Raw genomic sequence first — 19,179 nt, forward strand, 5'->3', positions numbered from 1 at the left:
GAAATGGTGAACAACATGAAAATGGTGTTTCAACATGAAACACCGGTCTGAAGTTTCTGAACCAATCAGAGCGTCGCATCCCTTCAGGCGATGGGACGGTAGCTAGGGACGGCAGCTATGCTATACGCAACAGCGTGGTATGTGTTTGTTTATAATCAGATGGTCGGTCAGCTACACCAGTTTACTGTTATGTGGCTTATTTCTACCCTATAATGTTTTCGGATACATATTTTAGCGTAATGATTAAGTTGAAACCGAGTAATACACTGTCTGGATGTTATCTGGAATGGAAATAAGTATTCTGTAATCAGTAGCAGCTGTGATGGACGGAGGCGCAAATATGGGGAATTAAACGGGTGAGCTTAATTTTTATTGGCTTTTATCGATGTGTATCTCTACACGTCATCACGCAGCACGTTTTCGTTTTAAAAAATAAATAATGCAATCGTTTTTATGGACCTTTAAAACACACAGAAATGAGAATTTTCAAAAAAAATTGTCATCCATTGTTAGGTATGCCTATATGATGACCACGGATATGGTCTAAAAGTGTGAAAAACGTCTTTTTCATTTCACTGCGCCTTTAAAAATGTTCCAAAATTTGAGGCACCTTTTCACGATAAAAAAAAAAATAGCAGACCTACAAGCTCGTAGCGCGCCACCAAGTGGCGCGCTATGAGCTTGTAGATCTGCTATTTTTCAATAGCTAAATTATAAAATAATGTTTAAAACACCAAGAGAGGTTCCCGCCCAAAATGGGTTAACAGAGAGCCGGTGGTTCTCAACCACTGAAGTCCTGTGAATTCTATAAATGTACAAAGCATTGTAATCACGCATGGCCTCGTTTCAATGAGTCTGACGCCCCTGACGTGATTTAGAGTAGCACTGTTATAGTTAATTACTTTCATTCATTCGTTTAAAAAAGAAATGTCATCATTAGTATGTATTAATTACAGAATGTTGATTTAATAAAATGGATCTTAACTCATTTAATCAGGTGAATCACTTCATTGGAAATGAGATTAGTTTTTTTGTTTAGTTTATTTTGTGATAGAAGCTTCAGAACGAACAACGCTGGCATTTGATTGCAGACCTATAAATGGTAGGAGCAGAGCCATAGAGTAGAGACAGAGTTACGCAAACTCCGTTCACTTCATGGGGCTTCAGTCCAATGGCGGCTCTTCTACAGAGACTTCTATTGGTTTGCAATATCCGCAATATCACAACTCTTCTATTAGATGGCTCTGGGTAGGAGGCGAATCCTTAAAAAGGGACATACTTCACCCCTTTTGCAACCAGATCTTATTTTTAATGATGTTTGGGAGACAAGAAACACTTCCCTGCATGGGGGCTTTTATGTGGGTATAATGTAGCGCGCTATGAGCTTGTAGGTCTGCTATTTTTTTTAAATCGAAGAACGACTGACATAGAAACATAGCTTTTTCAGAAAACTGTCGGGATGTAGAAGACGTTTTTAGAATCTGATCTCAGGTCAGAATGGTTTTATAGGGCAAACAGACTCTCCAGTGTTGTTTTTGTCGAATAATACTACGACGAAAAACGTTCGGCGACTATTCCTTTTTTCACTGACGAAACCTAAATGGAAACTAAATGAAAACTAAGCCACGATGACTAAAACTATAAGACTGAATATATTGTCAATTTCGTCAACAAATAAAAACTAGACTAAAATGTTAGGAAGGGACTATAGTGGACAAAGAGATCCAGTATAAGTAATTTTACACTTGGTTGCATGCTGAAAATAGCAGATCTACAAGCTCACAATGCATTGCAAAGCGCCACACTGTCTGCAGCGTCACACACACACGCACGCGCGGTTTTGACGGACCACTTTGAGATGCACTTGACTCGACGGGGTTTGTGTGCAGAGAGAAAATTTCAAACACTCTGCATCGCTCCGCAGCAGACTCTGCCGGGCACTTTCACAGTTCACGGCACAAACAAGGAGTCTCGCTTTGGCAGGGTGAAAATGTATTTTTGCAGCCGACGGGATTTAGCCCATTCTGACCTGAGATCAGATTCTAAAAATGTCTTCTACATCCTGACAGTTTTCATTCTCACCTGAGATCAGATTCTAAAAATGTCTTCTACATCCTGACAGTTTTCCATTCTGACCTGAGATCAGATTCTAAAAATGTCTTCTACATCCTGACAGTTTTCATTCTGACCTGAGATGAGATTCTAAAAATGTCTTCTACATCCTGACAGTTTTCATTCTGACCTGAGATCAGATACAAAAAAAATTTCTTCTATGTCAGTCGCAGCTTCGAGTTTTAAAAAATAGCAGATCTACAAGCTCATAGCGCACCACCGAGTGGCGCACTACGAGCTTGTAGATATGCTATCTTTCAATAGCTAAAGCACAACGTAATGCTAACACCAAAAGGGGTTCCTGCACAAAATGGGTTAGTGAAAACCGCTTTGGCGGCACTTGGAAGCAGTGCAATTCACAGCCTCACCCTCTCCAGTGTGGCAGGGCTGTGATATCACGTGCAATGACCTCGTTATACGGCATGAGGAGGAGAAAAAAAAGGTGACATTCACATTCCAAAACGCTGCCTCATATTATTATGATATCTCTTCAAGGCGTCTCACTCCTTTGCCTTGTGTTCGATAACCTTTGCAGGGCTCCTCTCTATATAGTCTTTAACCCAGTGGTTCCCAAAGTGGGGTCCGGGGACCCCCAGGGGTCCTTGAGGGAGTTCCAGGGGGTCCCCCAGCTAAATGATAGTTTGGAACTAAATGGACCCTTATGGGTATATGTACCCATAAGGGTACATATACCCTTGTAAATTAACATTGATTTTACACAATATAAATTGGGTTCCCAGAGATAGAAATGCCATTAAACGGGGCCGGGGTCCGTAGACTAATGCATGTCAAACTGGGGGTCCTTGTAAATTAAACGGGTTGAGAATCACTGCCAGAGCCGCAAAAATCTTCTCTTAAGGAGGTCCCTGGCACATCTCTTCAAAGATGTCCGCGGGCCAATTAGTGGGGTCAATTTGGGGGTCGTTGACATGACAAAGTTTGGGAACCACTGCTTTAAAAGGAAGCATGACATTAAAAGCTGTGACTCAGCAGGGGGGGGGGGGGGGGGGGGGGATGCATTTTATTGTTCATATCCAGACGCGAAAATGTTGTTGAAATGATTACCTTCACAGAGAAGCTATAATCTGGGCTAGCATAATCACCACGATTAGACTAACAAAGAGAATGTATAATCTGGGCATAATCACCACCATTAGACTAACAAAGGGTGACCTGACGGGAGCAATTTCCTCTATTTTCTCTTTTATTCTTTTGAAATCATGAGCTCATATCAAATAAAGCATAATATTCACATCTGCGAACCATGTTTGTTTGATGCTAATGGGGTTACCAACCCACAATCAACCACCAGCTATATCGCTACTAATGAATCATTGAGAAGAATACAAAGACTGTAAGGCTGTAATGATGAGTCTGTGTGAGTAAGTGACAAAGCAACCACAACAACAACAACAACGCGTTCACTCAGAGCCACCATACCTCTAGACCAGGGCGATGGAGAGGGCCGTTATATCTCCAGACTCACTCCAGAGGGGCCACATTGCATGCATGTCGTAGCAAAAATAGCCGATCTACAAGTTTCGAAACGCGTCGCATCGCGTTTTGTAGATCAGATGTGTGTGTCTGCACACCAAAAGAGAAACTAGAGGAGACGAGCCGAGGCACCGTTCAACATTCACAACATCCAACAAACAGTGATCCATTATCACCAGCCTGTCTCATCCAGAGAGAACAAAACGCCAACCGTGAAAGGGAAATTGGCACACGGTGCACACACGCACACACACGCGCGCACACACACATGTACATTCCAACAAAATGCTAGATGACCCCCAAATAATGAATGCCACGGTAGCATCTGGAAAATCCAGATGTGTGTGGCAGACCGTGGTCAGAGGAGCACACGCACACACACACACACACACACACACACACACACACGCGCGCGCGCACACACACACACACACACACACACACACACACACACACACACACACACACACACACACAGTCCTACCTGCACCAGGTTCCAGCCCTCCAGGGACTCTGCGATGATGGAGGTGACGGAGGGACACACGCCGCCGAAGATCATCAGGTGTTTGGGACCGTAGCATATGGCATCGAAGAACGCCCTCAGACCCTTGGCGTTGTCACACTGAGAGAGAGAGAGACACAGAGACACAGAGAGAGAGAGAGGGTTAGCACAACAGCCGATACACAGAACATCTTCCCAGGGATCAGGTATGTAGTGGGGAGGCGGCGGTGGATCAGGGGTTAGAGTGGCCGGATGTGGACCACAGGGTTCCCATAGTTTGATCCCGGGGCTCGCCCAGAGTTAGCATCGGAAGTGTCCTGCTTGGGAAAGAATCTGAACTCCTAATTGCTCCTGATGTGCTGGTTGGTGCCTTGCATGGTTTCCTCCGCCATCGGTGTATGAATGTGTGTGTGTGTGTGTGTGTGTGTGTGTGTGTGTGTGTGTGTGTGTGTGTGTGTGTGTGTGTGTATGTAATGCACAATCTATGTAAAGCGCCTTGGATAAAGGCGCTATATAAATGCACCATCCTACCCCGTCTAGTAGGCCAAATGTAATTGCAAAAGAAATAGCCGATCTACAAGTGGTGGACAAGATATTCAACCCCAGTACCGTACTTTAGCCGCAACGTGCAGTCAAATGAGACCATTGAGTTAAGAGCAGTGCTTGCTTTAGAGAATGAATGAATGAGAGAGAATAAATGAGAGAGAGAGAGAGAGAGGAGGGGGGGGGGGGGGTAGAGAGATGATGTTCATGTTAATCAGCAGCAGTATTAACAGACAGTGTTTGACTGTCAAGTCGCTGACATCACATCATTCACATCCACCGTGGAAAAATCCCCAAGGCCTTTTATTTTATACCCGAGGGTGTACAAATGTATAGCCTAGCCTATACGTGCTGGGAAAGGATTCTTAGGGCATGGTAAAGTGTGCGTGTGTGCTGTGTGTGTGCGCGTGCGCGTGCGTGCAAGAGAAATCAGAGATTAGTGAGGCGCAGCCTGGCTTATCGATTCATCCCACACTTGATAAACCAATCAGCGAGACAGCTAATGAACGATGAACCAATCGGTGAGACAGACGGTTGACAAACGAACAACGAGCACTGTTCCATTCATGGGGAGGTTCTCGTTCCACTGCTGTGTTCCACCAGCACCATCCATTAAAACATTCTGACCTGAGATCAGATTCACTGCTGTGTTCCACCAGCACCATCCATTAAAACATTCTGACCTGAGATCAGATTCTAAAAATGTCTTCTACATCCTGACAGTTTTCCATTCTGACCTGAGATCAGATTCTAAAAATGTTCTTCTACATCCTGACAGTTTTCCATTCTGACCTGAGATCAGATTCTAAAAATGTCTTCTACATCCCGACAGTTTTCTGAAAAAGCTATGTTTCTATGTCAGTCGTTCTTCCGATTTTTCTAAAATAGCAGACCTACAAGCTCGTAGCGCACCACTCGGTGGCGCGCTATGAGCTTGTAGATCTGCTATTTTTCAATAGCTAAAGCACAACATAATGCTAACACCAAAATGGGTTAAAACATGTGGATCACTGGCTTCTTTCAAAACAGGCCTGGAACTCTTGTTCATGTCAAGGGCCCCCAAATTGACCCCCATTAGCCCCGCGGACCCCCGTGTGAAACGATACGCCAGGGACCCACCCCATAAGAGAAGATTCTTACGGCTCTAGCAGTGATTCTCAACCCGTTTAATTTCAAGGACCCCCAGTTTGACATGCATTAGTCTACGGACATTTCTATCTCTGGGACCCCCAATTTATATTGTACAATCAATGTTTATAGTATTAAGTTAATCAATCAGTGCCGTTTATAAAAAAAAACTATGCGGACTGTCGCGCGTGCACATACACACACACACATACACACACCATGTTTGGTGACTGATCGCGACATTGTGCGTGCGCAAAACAATGTAGCCTATAGGAGCAAGCCCCTGATCCTCTGCTGCAGAATGCATCACTATGGCAACCAGAGAGAGAGACAGAGAGAGAGAGAGAGAGAGAGAGAGAGAGAGAGAGAGAGAGGGAGAGAGAGTAAAGGAAAAGTATGTGTGTGTGAGAGAGAGAGAGGAACAACAAACATGGAGTAGCGTGCTATTGATTGACACGTGAGCTGGCTAATCAGGTTTGCTGTGATTTCCTGATTTCCTGCGTTCATTCTTAATATTTCCTATAGTGCACTGCACCCCTCCAGACAGACAGACAGACGCTCTTATCATCATACATCAGCACATTCCTCACTCTTCAATCCTCACATTTTAAGCCCTCCGCCAATCAAATCATCGCTATACGGGGGTGCACAACACAGACACACAAAGCTGGGCATATAGGAGGGGCTCCACGCCGCTCAAAAACACCACTAAAGGTCCTTGCAGACTGGACGCGTTTTTCGGAAGAACGCTGCTAAAAATCCGAAAAACACAGCAGCATGCTGTGACGTCAATTGTGTTAGACCCATTTTATCCCCCTCTTCTCCGTGCTTGAAAGGCCAATGGCTTATATCTGCTCCAGACAATTTGTCAGTGGGAGAGAGAGAGAGAGAGAGAGAGAGGGAGGACATGTCCATCAAATAGTCTTCCTTGCAAACAGACTGTCTTTCAACTGATAATTAAAGTACAAAGTTGCTACTGCAAAGTTTGAGTCTGCACACACACACACACACACACACACACACACACACACACACACACACACACACACACACACACACACACACACACACACACACACACCTGAAGGAGAGCCAGGAGGCACAGGAGGAATAAGGTAGCAGGTGCAAACCGGAAAAATATATTATCACGTGCACACACAGTGCATGTACATCCTTCCACTATGTAAAACACATCCAGTGAGTCAGAATGAACAACACATACAGTACTGTAGCACATACAGTACTGTAGCACATACAGTCTGACACACCAGAGGGGGAAACAAACAACACGTTATACTGACTGACACCATGGGAATGTAGATAATGGGCTGTATTTTGCGTGTCTTAAGTACCAGGTCTTATTCCCTAACTTGAGTAAACTAAAGACCTGGAGGCGTGATCAATGCCATTTGGCTATTCTGAGTGGCCAAAGAGCATTTATCACGCCTCCAGATCTTTAGTTTACTCAAGTTAGAGAATAAGACCTGGTACTTAAGACACGCAAAATACAGCCCAAAGGTTTCACCATTATCTTTTACCAAACCCATTTAGGACTGAGACCAGATTCTATACAAAATGTCAGTGGTGCTCAAAGCTACTCAGGAACTCTGGATTAGACAGACAGACAGACAGACAGAGACAGACGCTGAACATGGGTGCGTGCGTGGGTACACGTGGGTACACGTGGGTGCGTGTGCATGCGGGCGTGAGCGCGTGCGTGCCCTCTCTGACACAGTCCCGTCTTCTTTTCAGAGAGCCACTTGACCTCGTTATCGGTCAGCAGAATGTGATTTTCCAACTGGACAGAGTGGAGAAATTGAAAAGACACTGAGCGTGTGCAGGAGGAGGAGTGGAGTCTGTGTGAGCTGGACCTGGACACAGAACAGTGCCTTTTGGTGTTTTAAGAATCATGTTAGTTCACTCACATAACTCACCAATAGATTTAACCAATATGTATTATAGAATGAGAATACGAGAAGAAGTGTGCATATATTATTTTATCTTGGCGTTCGGCTCTGCTGCATTTTTCTCCCAGCTGCTCGGCACAATCAAACACCATCATTAAACATTAAGAGCAGGGAGATAGATATACAATAAAAATCACACGCGTGTGAACTGAGTGGTGCAACTCCCCCCTCTCTCTCTCTCTCTCTCTCTCTCTCTCATTAGCAGGCAACAGTGCACAAATATGTGATATCTATCTGTGAAAATAAAATAAGAATCGTGTGAGAATCGTGATCTCAATTCTATAGTGGAGGAAAAATCGATATGCAGGAACGTCTTTGCCGCACTATAGGAGGCGGTATATCGGCAGGAACATCTCCAGATTATGAACGCACCCTAGGATTCCCACCCTATCAGTGTTCAACTTGGACCCAGTCAACAGTGCCCTCAGATGTTGTGTTGTAGGGGGGGCTTTCTTTTTGGGGTCAAAAAGAGGCTGCCACAAAAGCTGTGTGGATTCGATAAGGACGGTTGGGGGAAGAAAAGAAAAGAAAAACCCACTTGTTTAGCCACCGCCTCATTCCTCACACGCCTCGCCGTGCGGATCTAATCGTGTGTTCAGATTAAGGTGGTATAAATGGAGTTGGGAGAGTCTTCAAGACGCCACCATCTCCCTTCAGTTTATAAAACTACATAGAGACCAAGTACCCGTCGACAAAAGAACCCAAAACTCTCTCCTCTCTTTCGGTCCGCTCTCTCGCCCCACATCGGCGCCACACGCATGAGTCACAAATAGCAGTGGTGTAAAGTAACTAAAAGTACATTTACTTTAAGTACTGGACCCATTTAGGCCAGACGTATTTAGGCCAGACGATATTGGTGCTCAATATTTCATGGCAAGGACCCCAAAAATGATATGTACACTTTGTACAGTAATATGCCACCGACCCCCATCTGAAAATATGTTGTTCCAGGGCAGGAACCCCTCAATGTGTTGTTCCGGGAACCCCTCAATGTGTTGTTCCGGGAACCCCTCAATGTGTTGTTCCGGGAACCCCTCAATGTGTTGTTCCGGGAACCCCTCAATGTGTTGTTCCGGGAACCCCTCAATGTGTTGTTCCGGGAACCCCTCAATGTGTTGTTCCGGGAACCCCTCAATGTGTTGTTCCGGGAACCCCTCAATGTGTTGTTCCGGGAACCCCTCAATGTGTTGTTCCGGGAACCCCTCAATGTGTTGTTCCGGGAACCCCTCAATGTGTTGTTCCAGGAACCCCTCAATGTGTTGTTCCGGGAACCCCTCAATATGTTGTTCCAGGAACCCCTCAATATGTTGTTCCGGGAACCCCTCAATATGTTGTTCCAGGAACCCCTCAATATGTTGTTCCAGGAACCCCTCAATATGTTGTTCCGGGAACCCCTCAATATGTTGTTCCAGGAACCCCTCAATATGTTGTTCCAGGAACCCCTCAATATGTTGTTCCGGGAACCCCTCAATATGTTGTTCCGGGAACACCTCAGAAGCAAAAAATTGAGTTTAAAACGTTCGCTCTGAAAGAATATATATATTCAAAGATCTGTGCCGCATTTTCACGATTAAAAAAAACATAGCAGACCTACAAGCCTGCGCTATGAGCTTGTAGATCTGCTATTTTTCAATAGCTAAAGTATAACATAAAGCTTAAAACACCAAAAGGGGTTCCCGCCCTGAATGGGTTATGTACAATGTCGAGGTACCTTCAGTACTTCTGCTTCTATACTCCACTGCGTCTCAGAGGAGTGTTGTAGTTGTTACGTCCCCAGACTCCCCACCAAAAAGTTCCAGGTGTTATTTTGTGAAAAAGTGCATTATTGGCTATTTCCCCTACCATAAGCCCTCAATGAATTGAATTGCATTGCATTGAATTGAATGGGGCATTGGGTGCTAATTATTTCCAAATCTATTTTTTTATATATACCCTCTCTTCATAATGTAAATAGCATCCCAAGCGGCACACTTTACTCCTTATTTCGATGGAAATAAGCAAATTAGCACAAAAACCCATAACCCCCATTGAGGGCTTATGGTAGGGGAAATAGCCAATAATGCACTTTTTTGCACAAAATAACACCTGGACCTCTTTGGTGGGTACGTAATAATAACTACAAATAAAAGGTAAGAAAGCCTTCTAGTATGGAATTCTTGTTTGAGTACTTATTTCTTTCCGACCACTGACACATAGTATAGGAGGTGGATGTGCCTCGGTGTGGAATGAGGTGTATATAGGATGTGATTAGGCATAGCGTGAGGGGGGGGGGGGGGGGGGGGGGGGGGAGTGGTTGGTTGGTGGGTTCCTTATCTTGGCCGTGGCAGCTGAATAAAAACAGCATGCTTTCAAAGACAGATTTACATATTATTGTAAGTTACGACTCCCCTCTCTCCCTCCCTCCCTCTCCCCCCTCTCTCCCTCCCTCCCCGGTCACAGTGAGCCGTTTTTTTCTTTTCGCGTTCCTCGGCTCGTAAGCATGTGGCGGCAAAAAGGAGCCAAGCTAGTATGTTTTGTAATGAAAACAAGGTGGCGATACATAAGACTGACTTACAGTAGATACTTATGATGGAGACATGTATGAATACTTTTTTTTTGGACTGCTATAGCTGCGTGTGTGTGCGTGCGTGCATCAAAAGTAAAAATGTTGTACATACAGTATGAGGGTGGAAACCTCATATGTACAAAAATTTTACTTTTCAGGATTACAATTAAAAATCATCAAAAGTACAGAGTCATTAACGGTCACATTATTATTGCATCTTCAATATCCGTGATTTTCTTTTTTTGTGACCGATATGGCCTGATTTCAACATGCTACCGATTATATTGTGCAGCGCTAAATCAAGAGTATAGCCCATTCTGAACGGGCACCCATTTTGGTGTTAGCATCATGTTATGCTTTAGCTATTGAAAAATAGCAGATCTACAAGCTCATAGCGCGCCACCGAGTGGCGCGCTACGAGCTTGTAGGTCTGCTATTTTTGAAAAATCGAAGAACGACTGACATTTTTTTAATCTGATCTCAGGTGAGAATGGGTTAATCAGACCAGTGTGTGTCCAGTGGAAACCTCGTATGAATCTGATCTCAGGTCAGAATGGGATAGCAGATCAACAACTCAAAACGTGTCGCTTTGTGCCACATGTGGAGCTTGCAGATCTGCTCCTCTGGATGCTCTTGTGTGACGCTGTGGTGTGATTAAGTACCTTACCTACTCTGGATGCTCTTGTGTGACGCTGTGGTGTGATTAAGTACCTTACGAATACAAGAGGTTTCTGCGGGCGACGACATAGACGGGGGTCTGAAAGGGCAGGCCTTTGAAGAGTGACAGTAACAGTGCACATCACTTTTTAATGCACTGAGCTAAGGGCTGCCAGCTGTGAACAGTCATCGTTGACCCCTGTGTGTGTGTGTGTGTGTGTGTGTGTGTGTGTGTGTGTGTGTGTGTGTGTGTGTGTGTGTGTGTGTGTGTGTGTGTGTGTGTGTGACTAAGCTATAAGGGCTGCCCATGCTGTGAACAGTCATCGGTGACCTTCAGCGGGGGAGGTCTTTGTAAAGGTCGACTCAGAGATGAATGACACGACGACTCTGCACTGGACTCCTCCAGGACAGTTTCCAAAGAGACCATGCAGTGGTTTCATATCCTTAAATGCTTCAATGCAGTGATTTCATATCCTTAAATGCTTCAATGCAGTGGTTTTCATAACCTTAAATGCTTCAATGCAGTGGTTTCATATCATTAAATGCTTCAATGCAGTGGTTTCATATAATTAAATGCTTCAATGCAGTGGTTTCATATCCTTAAATGCTTCAATGCAGTGGTTTCATATCCTTAAATGCTTCAATGCAGTGGTTTCATATCCTTAAATGCTTCAATGCAGTGGTTTCATATCCTTAAATGCTTCAATGCAGTGGTTTCATATCCTTAAATGCTTCAATGCAGTGGTTTCATATCCTTAAATGCTTCAATGCAGTGGTTTCATATCATTAAATGCTTCAATGCAGTGGTTTCTCGGTTTCATATCCTTAAATGCTTCAATGCAGTGGTTTTCATATCCTTAAATGCTTCAATGCAGTGGTTTCATATCCTTAAATGCTTCAATGCAGTGATTTCATATCCTTAAATGCTTCAATGCAGTGGTTTTCATATCCTTAAATGCTTCAATGCAGTGGTTTTCATATCCTTAAATGCTTCAATGCAGTGGTTTCATATCATTAAATGCTTCAATGCAGTGGTTTCATATCCTTAAATGATTCAATGCAGTGGTTTTCAACCATTTTCATATGAAGGCCCATTGGACCACCATTTGATGACATTTAGCCTCTCAGACCCAAAACTAAAGAATATTTACTTTAGTCATCGTTGATCAAAATAACAATTATTCTACATTCTCTAATTGTCGCGACACCCCAGGGCATTCCAGGGCCTTGTCTCAGCCCCGCAGTCGGAAAGCGGGAGAGAGAGAGAGAGCGAGTGAGAGAGAGTGAGAGAGAGAGAGAGAGAGAGTGAGAGAGAGTGAGAGAGAGAGAGAGAGAGAGAGAGAGAGCGAGTGAGAGAGAGAGAGAGAGTGAGAGAGCAAGTGAGAGAGAGAGTGAGAGAGCGAGTGCTGCTCTTTTTGGTGCCATAGTGGTGGACAAACACAAAAACACGACTGAGGCAATATCAGCGTGACCCGGCCCCCCTCAAGCACAGGACCCCCCAACCCCACCCGAGGTGGTCATTGGTTTGCAGGGCACTAAAGCGCGTCGCACACATGCACACACACACACACACACACACACACACACACACACACACACAGGGTGGACAGTATCGACTCGGAACGGATCACGGTTCCTCTCCTCGGCTATAGGCTGGAGGGGGGGGGGGGGGGGGGGCGGGGGGTCAGTTGATGAGGTTCAGCGATCCAATTCCAACTTCGTTCAAGGTTCACTGATGGCCGTCAGCTGTTGACCCGTGGAAGAGGGGGGTGGGGGGGGGGGGAGCTGCTGTCGTCGGAAAGCGGCAGAAAAAAACCAACACGAAACACGAAGAAAGAAAGAGGAGGAAAAATGATTAATTATGTGCTCCACGACGCAGCAGGGGTCAGGCGGGGTCAGTCATGCTATAATCTGGTGGTTACGTCGGCGAGGCATTTCAATTCCCACATGCAGATGACGTAGTACATGCGTTAATGCACACGCACGCACACACACACACGCAGGCAGCACTCGAGCATCAACATTTGTACTTTTTGCACATCCCTGTCTATGCGTGTGTGCGTGTGTAATTAAACGGTGCATTTATAGATACTAGAGCGGTGCCCGTTGGCCACTGGCCTACTTGCAACGATGCAAGTTGGAAATGCATTCCCCACCCATATACTGTATTATGTCTGAGTCCCTTTCATGCCCATATATAGAGTTCTTTGTCAGGCTTGCCCAAAAATGGAGTCTATGCCGACGTAAGAACAGGCCAGCTCCATATGGACCCCGGGCAGGGGCCCTCATGTGCAGAGCCCGGGCAGAGGCCTTTTTGGGGGCGGTTCTGGACAACCGTGGGTCCGACCAAGTCGACACCGGGCACTGCACCACCCTGTGGTGGGGTGGAACCAAGCCCTTGCATGCAGGGAGGCTCTCCAGTCTCCAATGTCGAAGGTCAGAGCTGGGACTGCAGGCACGCCCGTGGATTCATGACGAGGAAACCTGTGCATGCACCTGGGCTTTAACATTAAACACTTCCGCATGTTGGACACCAAATCGGGAAAAATGCGGAAGTAGAGCATTCCTCTGGGTGCTTCAAAACGCCACTGAGCAACTTCCATCGGAATGAATAGTCAGTCCAGCCCTCTATCCGTTATAACTCTATGGGTGGAACGCGGGTGTCGAATTTGAAGTCGGTGGGGCGAACGGTTCTCGAGTTAGGTGGATTACAGACGTACAGACGTACGTACAGTTTACACACGCACAGAGACTTGGTGCATTTATAGTTATAAGATACAGTAGGTTGCTGTCTGGTGGAAAGCTCTCATCTCTTCATGGGTCGCCACAGCCAATCATCTGCCTCCACATCTCACCCTGTCCTCTGCCTCCTCTTCTCTCACACCAACTAATCTTCATGTCCTCTTTCACTACATCCATAAATCTTCTCTTTGGTCTTCCTCTATTAGGCCTCCTGCCTGGCAGTTCCAAACTTTGTGGGTTTTTTTTTTTCGTAAACTATTATTTGGAATCAAAGGAATTCGATATAATATCGTATCGTGTGGAGATGATGAGAACACCTGACGGCAAAGGAGGGTGATTTCCTTCAGCTGAGAAAAACATGAGTACAATGCTGTCTGATTGATAGCATAAATTCACGCACAATGCACTCCAAGAAGGAGAAAGACAGAATGACAGACAGGATGGGGGAAAGAATATGGCCTCGCAGGCAACCTGACTGGAATGAGATCGTATAAAAAAAATCACTTTAGTTTTAGTTTTTTTTTGTTAGTTTTAATGAGCAAGAATGAAAAGTAAATGTTTGTACTTTTACTCAAGTCTGGATTTCCGGTGGTGAGGTGACCACAGCTCCGGTGGTGAGCTGACCACCGGAGCTGAAATAACGTTGAGCGGTGGTGAGTAAAAACAGAGAGAAGGGCTGGAGCAGTGGCGGTGGTTTGCTCTTCACCACGGCTCAGTGACGTCATGTTGTAGTTCGGTGGTCACCTCACCACCGAAAATCCAGACTATATGAATAATGCTTTAGAATTCCGGAATTTTACATGTAAGAGTATTTCTACTACTTTCACTGAAATAAAAACACGATTACTTTTTCCACCAGTAACTGCCAGCAGCCTTAAACGACACAGCGATATATAGATGGTGTCTATCTCTCTGTCAATCTCTCTCTCCTTCCTTCCATCACCTCCTCTTCTCCCATCTGTTGTTCTCATTTTATATACGATCTCATTCCAGTCAGGTTGCCCGTGAGGCCATATTCCTTCCCCATCCTGTCTGTCATTCTGTCTTTCTCCATTGTGCATGAATGATATGCTATCAATCAGACAGCATTGTACTCATGTTTTTTCTCAACAGCTGAAGGAAATCACGCTCCTCTTTGCCATCAGGTGTTTGTATCATCTTTACACGATGTATCACGAGAAGAGAGGGCACGATATACGATATTATATCGAATTCCTTTGATTCCAAATAATAACCAATTCAGGGCTGGGTAGGTATTGCCAACAACCTCACGAACCATACATATATCCACGCATGATAACAGCATCCTAAGGTTAGCAAGGAATATCACCTCTAATACTAAGCATGTGTTGTATGGAGAATATAGGTCGCTATACCTTCAGGAAGGAGATATGGTCCTTTGTTCACCAGTCGACTTTGAGGTTTAATCAGGAGTTGTAGTAGCCACGGGGTAATCGAGGCGGTGGATATTGCTCTTGTCTTCATGTCTTTATGTATATGTAAATTGTCTTGTTCTTTGTGTTATGTCAAATGTGTGTATGTGTTCTGCATACTTGGCTGCTGGGTCACAACTCGCAAGACAAATTTCAGTGTGAACTGACAATAAAGTACTATATCATCTCATATCACGATGCAGAGTCCTAGATCATACATGGCAACTGGTGGCCCACGCGGCCCCCACCATTCACTTTGAAAGAATAATATATTAAAAGATTTGCGCCACATTTTTACGATTTTTCAAAAATAGCAGACCTACAAGCTCATAGCGCGCCACTCGGTGGCACGCTATGAGCTTGTAGATCTGCTATTTTTCAATAGCTAAATTATAACATAATGTTTAAAACACCAAAAGGGGTTCCGCCCCAAAAAATTGGTTAAAGCGAGACATGCATGGCCAAAGCCTTTCCGGGGGTCCCCAGTCAAAAACGTTGAGAATCCCTGGCCTGCCCTATACATCACCGATTGCCAATGTTTTGTTTGACAAATATATTGTCAGACATTTTAAAGTTTCCAAACCAATTTGAAAAACTTGGATAACATTTAAACAAACAAGGGAAAAAACATGTTTTGATGGATAAATGCAAAAGATGTATTCATATATATATATATATTCTAACATCCAAAAACTGATGTTTGTTTTAAAGCCACGTCACACACAGCATTTCCTGCCATATCACCATGGTACGATATGATACTATTATCGGCAAGGCATACGATACGTTTTATTGCCATTATCGATGAATTGAAAACACACACACACACAGTCACACACACACCTGACTAGGTGAGTCACTGCTGACCATTTTTACACTCAGGATCTGTGATTTGTGTTTGAGAATGTTGACTAACTAAGCACTTAGATTCATATATACTGTATCTAATATCTATATTACAAGACAAAACCTGCGTGTCACATTAGCCCAGGGCAGGATTGCATCAGAGCATTATTTCCCAGTCCCACCACAGACTCATAGTAACCTGGTATCAGTGTCACTGCAGACACATGCAGGTTCACAGTACACTGTGGAGGATTTTGGTATCGCATCGCAGGGGGACTTGAACTGACGAGTGAGTGAGTGAGTGAGTGAGTGAGTGAGTGTGTGTGTGTGTGTGTGTGATTGTGGAATCTGTCAACTCCCGCAATTTCCTTCTTATATTGCACTGCAACGTAACTAGTAGTATCAAATATCAGACCTCTCCTCTCCTCTCCTCTCCTCTACCCACACACCCTCTCCTCTCCTCTCCACCCCTCTCCTCTCCACCCCTCTCCACCCCTCTCCTCTCCACCCCTGGGTTGATTGGCTGGTTTTAGTGGGATTATACTTTGGTGTGTCCCTCTCCTCTCCTCTCCTCCCCGGTCGTTTTAGCAGCGGTAAGTTCCAGCTGTGTCTGTCACAACAACCTGTAATAGGCTTAACCGCCGCCTCTGCCTTCTGCCTCACACAGATTGATAATAAAAGGCGGCAATGTGTTTTGTCGCGATTTGACGAACCACTGGCCAATTTGAGCTTATCGCACCTGTGTGTGCGTGATGCGAGTGTATATATGTGCGCGTGTGTGAGTCTATGTACGTGCGCGTGTGTGAGTGTACAAAGAGTATACTATATTGTCAGCCTGCATGTCGGGCTCGGCTCCAGGATGAAAATAAAGATTTCGTCGACTAAAACTAAAAACACTAAAAATGTCCGTCGACTACCTTTTTTCACTGACGAAAACTAAATGAAAACTAAGCTACGATGACTAAAACCAAGACTAAATATACGAACAATTTCGTCAACAAATAAAAACTAATGTTAGGAAGGGACTAGTGGACGAGAGATCCAGTATAAGTCATTTTACACTTGGTTGCATGCTGAAAATAGCCGATCTGCTATTTTCAGCAAGTGTAAAACTAGGCTTTTCGACGGCATCAAGGCACCGCCAAAATACATTTTAGTCGACTAAATCAACTGTAGATTTAGTCGACCATTATCTCACGATAATTAGTCGACTAGAACTAGACTAACACCAAAACATTCCGGGTGACTAAAATGTGACTAAAACTAAATGAAAACTATTCAAGAGACTATGACTAAAACTAAAATCTAAATGTGGTGCCAATAACAACACTGCTGGGGAGGGAGGGGGGGGGGGGGGGGGTGTGGAGCTGCAGTTGAAATTGGCGAGGGGGGGGGGGGGGGTGGAGCTGCAGTTGAAATTGGCGAGGGGGGGGGGGGGTGTGGAGCTGCAGTTGAAATTGGCGAGGGGGGGGGGGGGGGGGGTGGAGCTGCAGTTGAAATTGGCGAGGGGGCACATCTAATTCTCATGGAGTAAAACAATATGTACATTATAGGAGCATTCAGTGATTTGTAAGAACAAAAACCCTGGTCCTCCCTGGTAACAAGATGTGCACATGCACACGCTCTACAGTGTGTGTGTGTGTGTGTGTGTGTGTGTGTGTGTGTGTGTGTGTGTGTGTGTGTGTGTGCGAGTCCGACTGAGGCCCTCTGTGGTCATGATCTCTCTCTCTCTCTCATTGACTAGAGAGTTCAATAAACACTTGTAAGTGTCTCTGGATGAAAGAGTGTCCTCTACATCAGCGGTTCCCAAACCCCCTGTTACCCTCCTGACGTATAGCTGACGCACCCACCTACATGGAAATGAAAATGGCATAAGCTATATATTTCCTATATGACACTTACGCACAATCGCACATATATATATTAAGGTTGGGCGATATGCCAAATTTTTTCAACCGCCCATCGTCTGACAAATATTCGCCGATTAACGATGTATTCGTGTCATAAAAGTAAAGTGAGAACAGCTCACTGCAGGTCGCAAAAAAGACAGATCTACAAGCTCTCAAGGCGCCGCGTCCTGCCTGTTTTTGCAGCTCCGTTCGCTAGGCGTTGAGAGCTTGTAGATCAGTCTGTTTCTGCAGACTGCAGCGCAGCCAGGGTAACTTGCTCCCTTGCCTCCCCGCACCAGCGGTCCGTCGGAGGCTCGGAGCGGAGCAGCGGAGCCCACAAGCTGCTGCGGCTGGGCTGCTGCTGATCTACAAGCTCTCAAGGCTCTCTTTTTGCAGCGCTGGTGTCGGCGTTCGTTCACGTTGTCAATAAAAATAACTTAGATTACAGGCGGATATGAAGTTCAATCAGTGGGTTGCAGCACAAGTAGGGGCTACACGCTAAGCTAACGCTAAGCTAACGAACGATCCCCGAGCCTATACACTAACACTAGTAGACAGTTTTTTTATTTCCCCCCCCCCCGACTTCACGGGTGAGGCATTGGGATTGTGATGAGACACGAGACAGCAGTGTGCATTCTGTTGTGACTGTATATTATTAAACTGCATGGGTCTGGACTCCGGAGCTTAAACAACATGTAGGCTACAGCCTCCCTCAGCTCCCAGCCTTTACTCTGGCTGGCGGCTGCCGTAAGTGCCGTGCCCCGGTGCCCGATGCTGCTGAGTGCGGGGACTGTGGGAGCATACATTATAACGGGAGGAGGTGATTTCCACCCGGCCGCTGTTACTACTTTGCCTGGGCCAAATTGATTCACATGTTGCTCACACTTTACAGTTAATTGGGCTAAATCGTCCCGAGAAATCGCCTAATAAAAATATTCGGCGATTGGATTCGTATATTCGCGATTGACGATGTATTCGTATCGTCACCCAACCCTAATATATATGAACCCGAATATGGCATATACGGTATATGCAGCATCGGCTATATTCTGCATATACTTGCCATATATTGGCATAATATGTTAATATATTGATTATAAAACCATATGGCGCCACCATTAGCCTTTTCATGTCGCGCACCACAAGGGGTGAACGCACCACAGTTTGGGAACCACTGCTCTACATAAATGCCCTATATTGTACCAGCTCTACTGTATATGCATGATGAAGGGATAGATATAGATCAGTAAGAGAGCATATATATATATACTATCTGTGACATTTAAGTGCGTTGACTTCTCTCGTTGGTTTTTAACTTGAC

General features: G+C 45.0%; 1 protein-coding gene across 1 annotated transcript in view; it reads right to left on the minus strand.

Moving 5' to 3' along the window:
- gabbr2 (gamma-aminobutyric acid (GABA) B receptor, 2) overlaps window positions 1-19,179 on the minus strand; it is a gene marked incomplete at both ends in the record, with an annotated part of 426,411 nt that overhangs the window by 301,502 nt on the left and 105,730 nt on the right. Inside the window, one exon of the mRNA XM_083765882.1 lies at window positions 4,091-4,228. Within this exon, the coding sequence (XP_083622008.1) occupies window positions 4,091-4,228 (138 nt within the window). The remainder of the gene's footprint in view (window positions 1-4,090; window positions 4,229-19,179) is intronic.

This window comes from Protomyctophum parallelum (assembly GCF_964188405.1).
Source record: "Protomyctophum parallelum genome assembly, chromosome: 1".
NCBI lineage: Eukaryota > Metazoa > Chordata > Actinopteri > Myctophiformes > Myctophidae > Protomyctophum > Protomyctophum parallelum.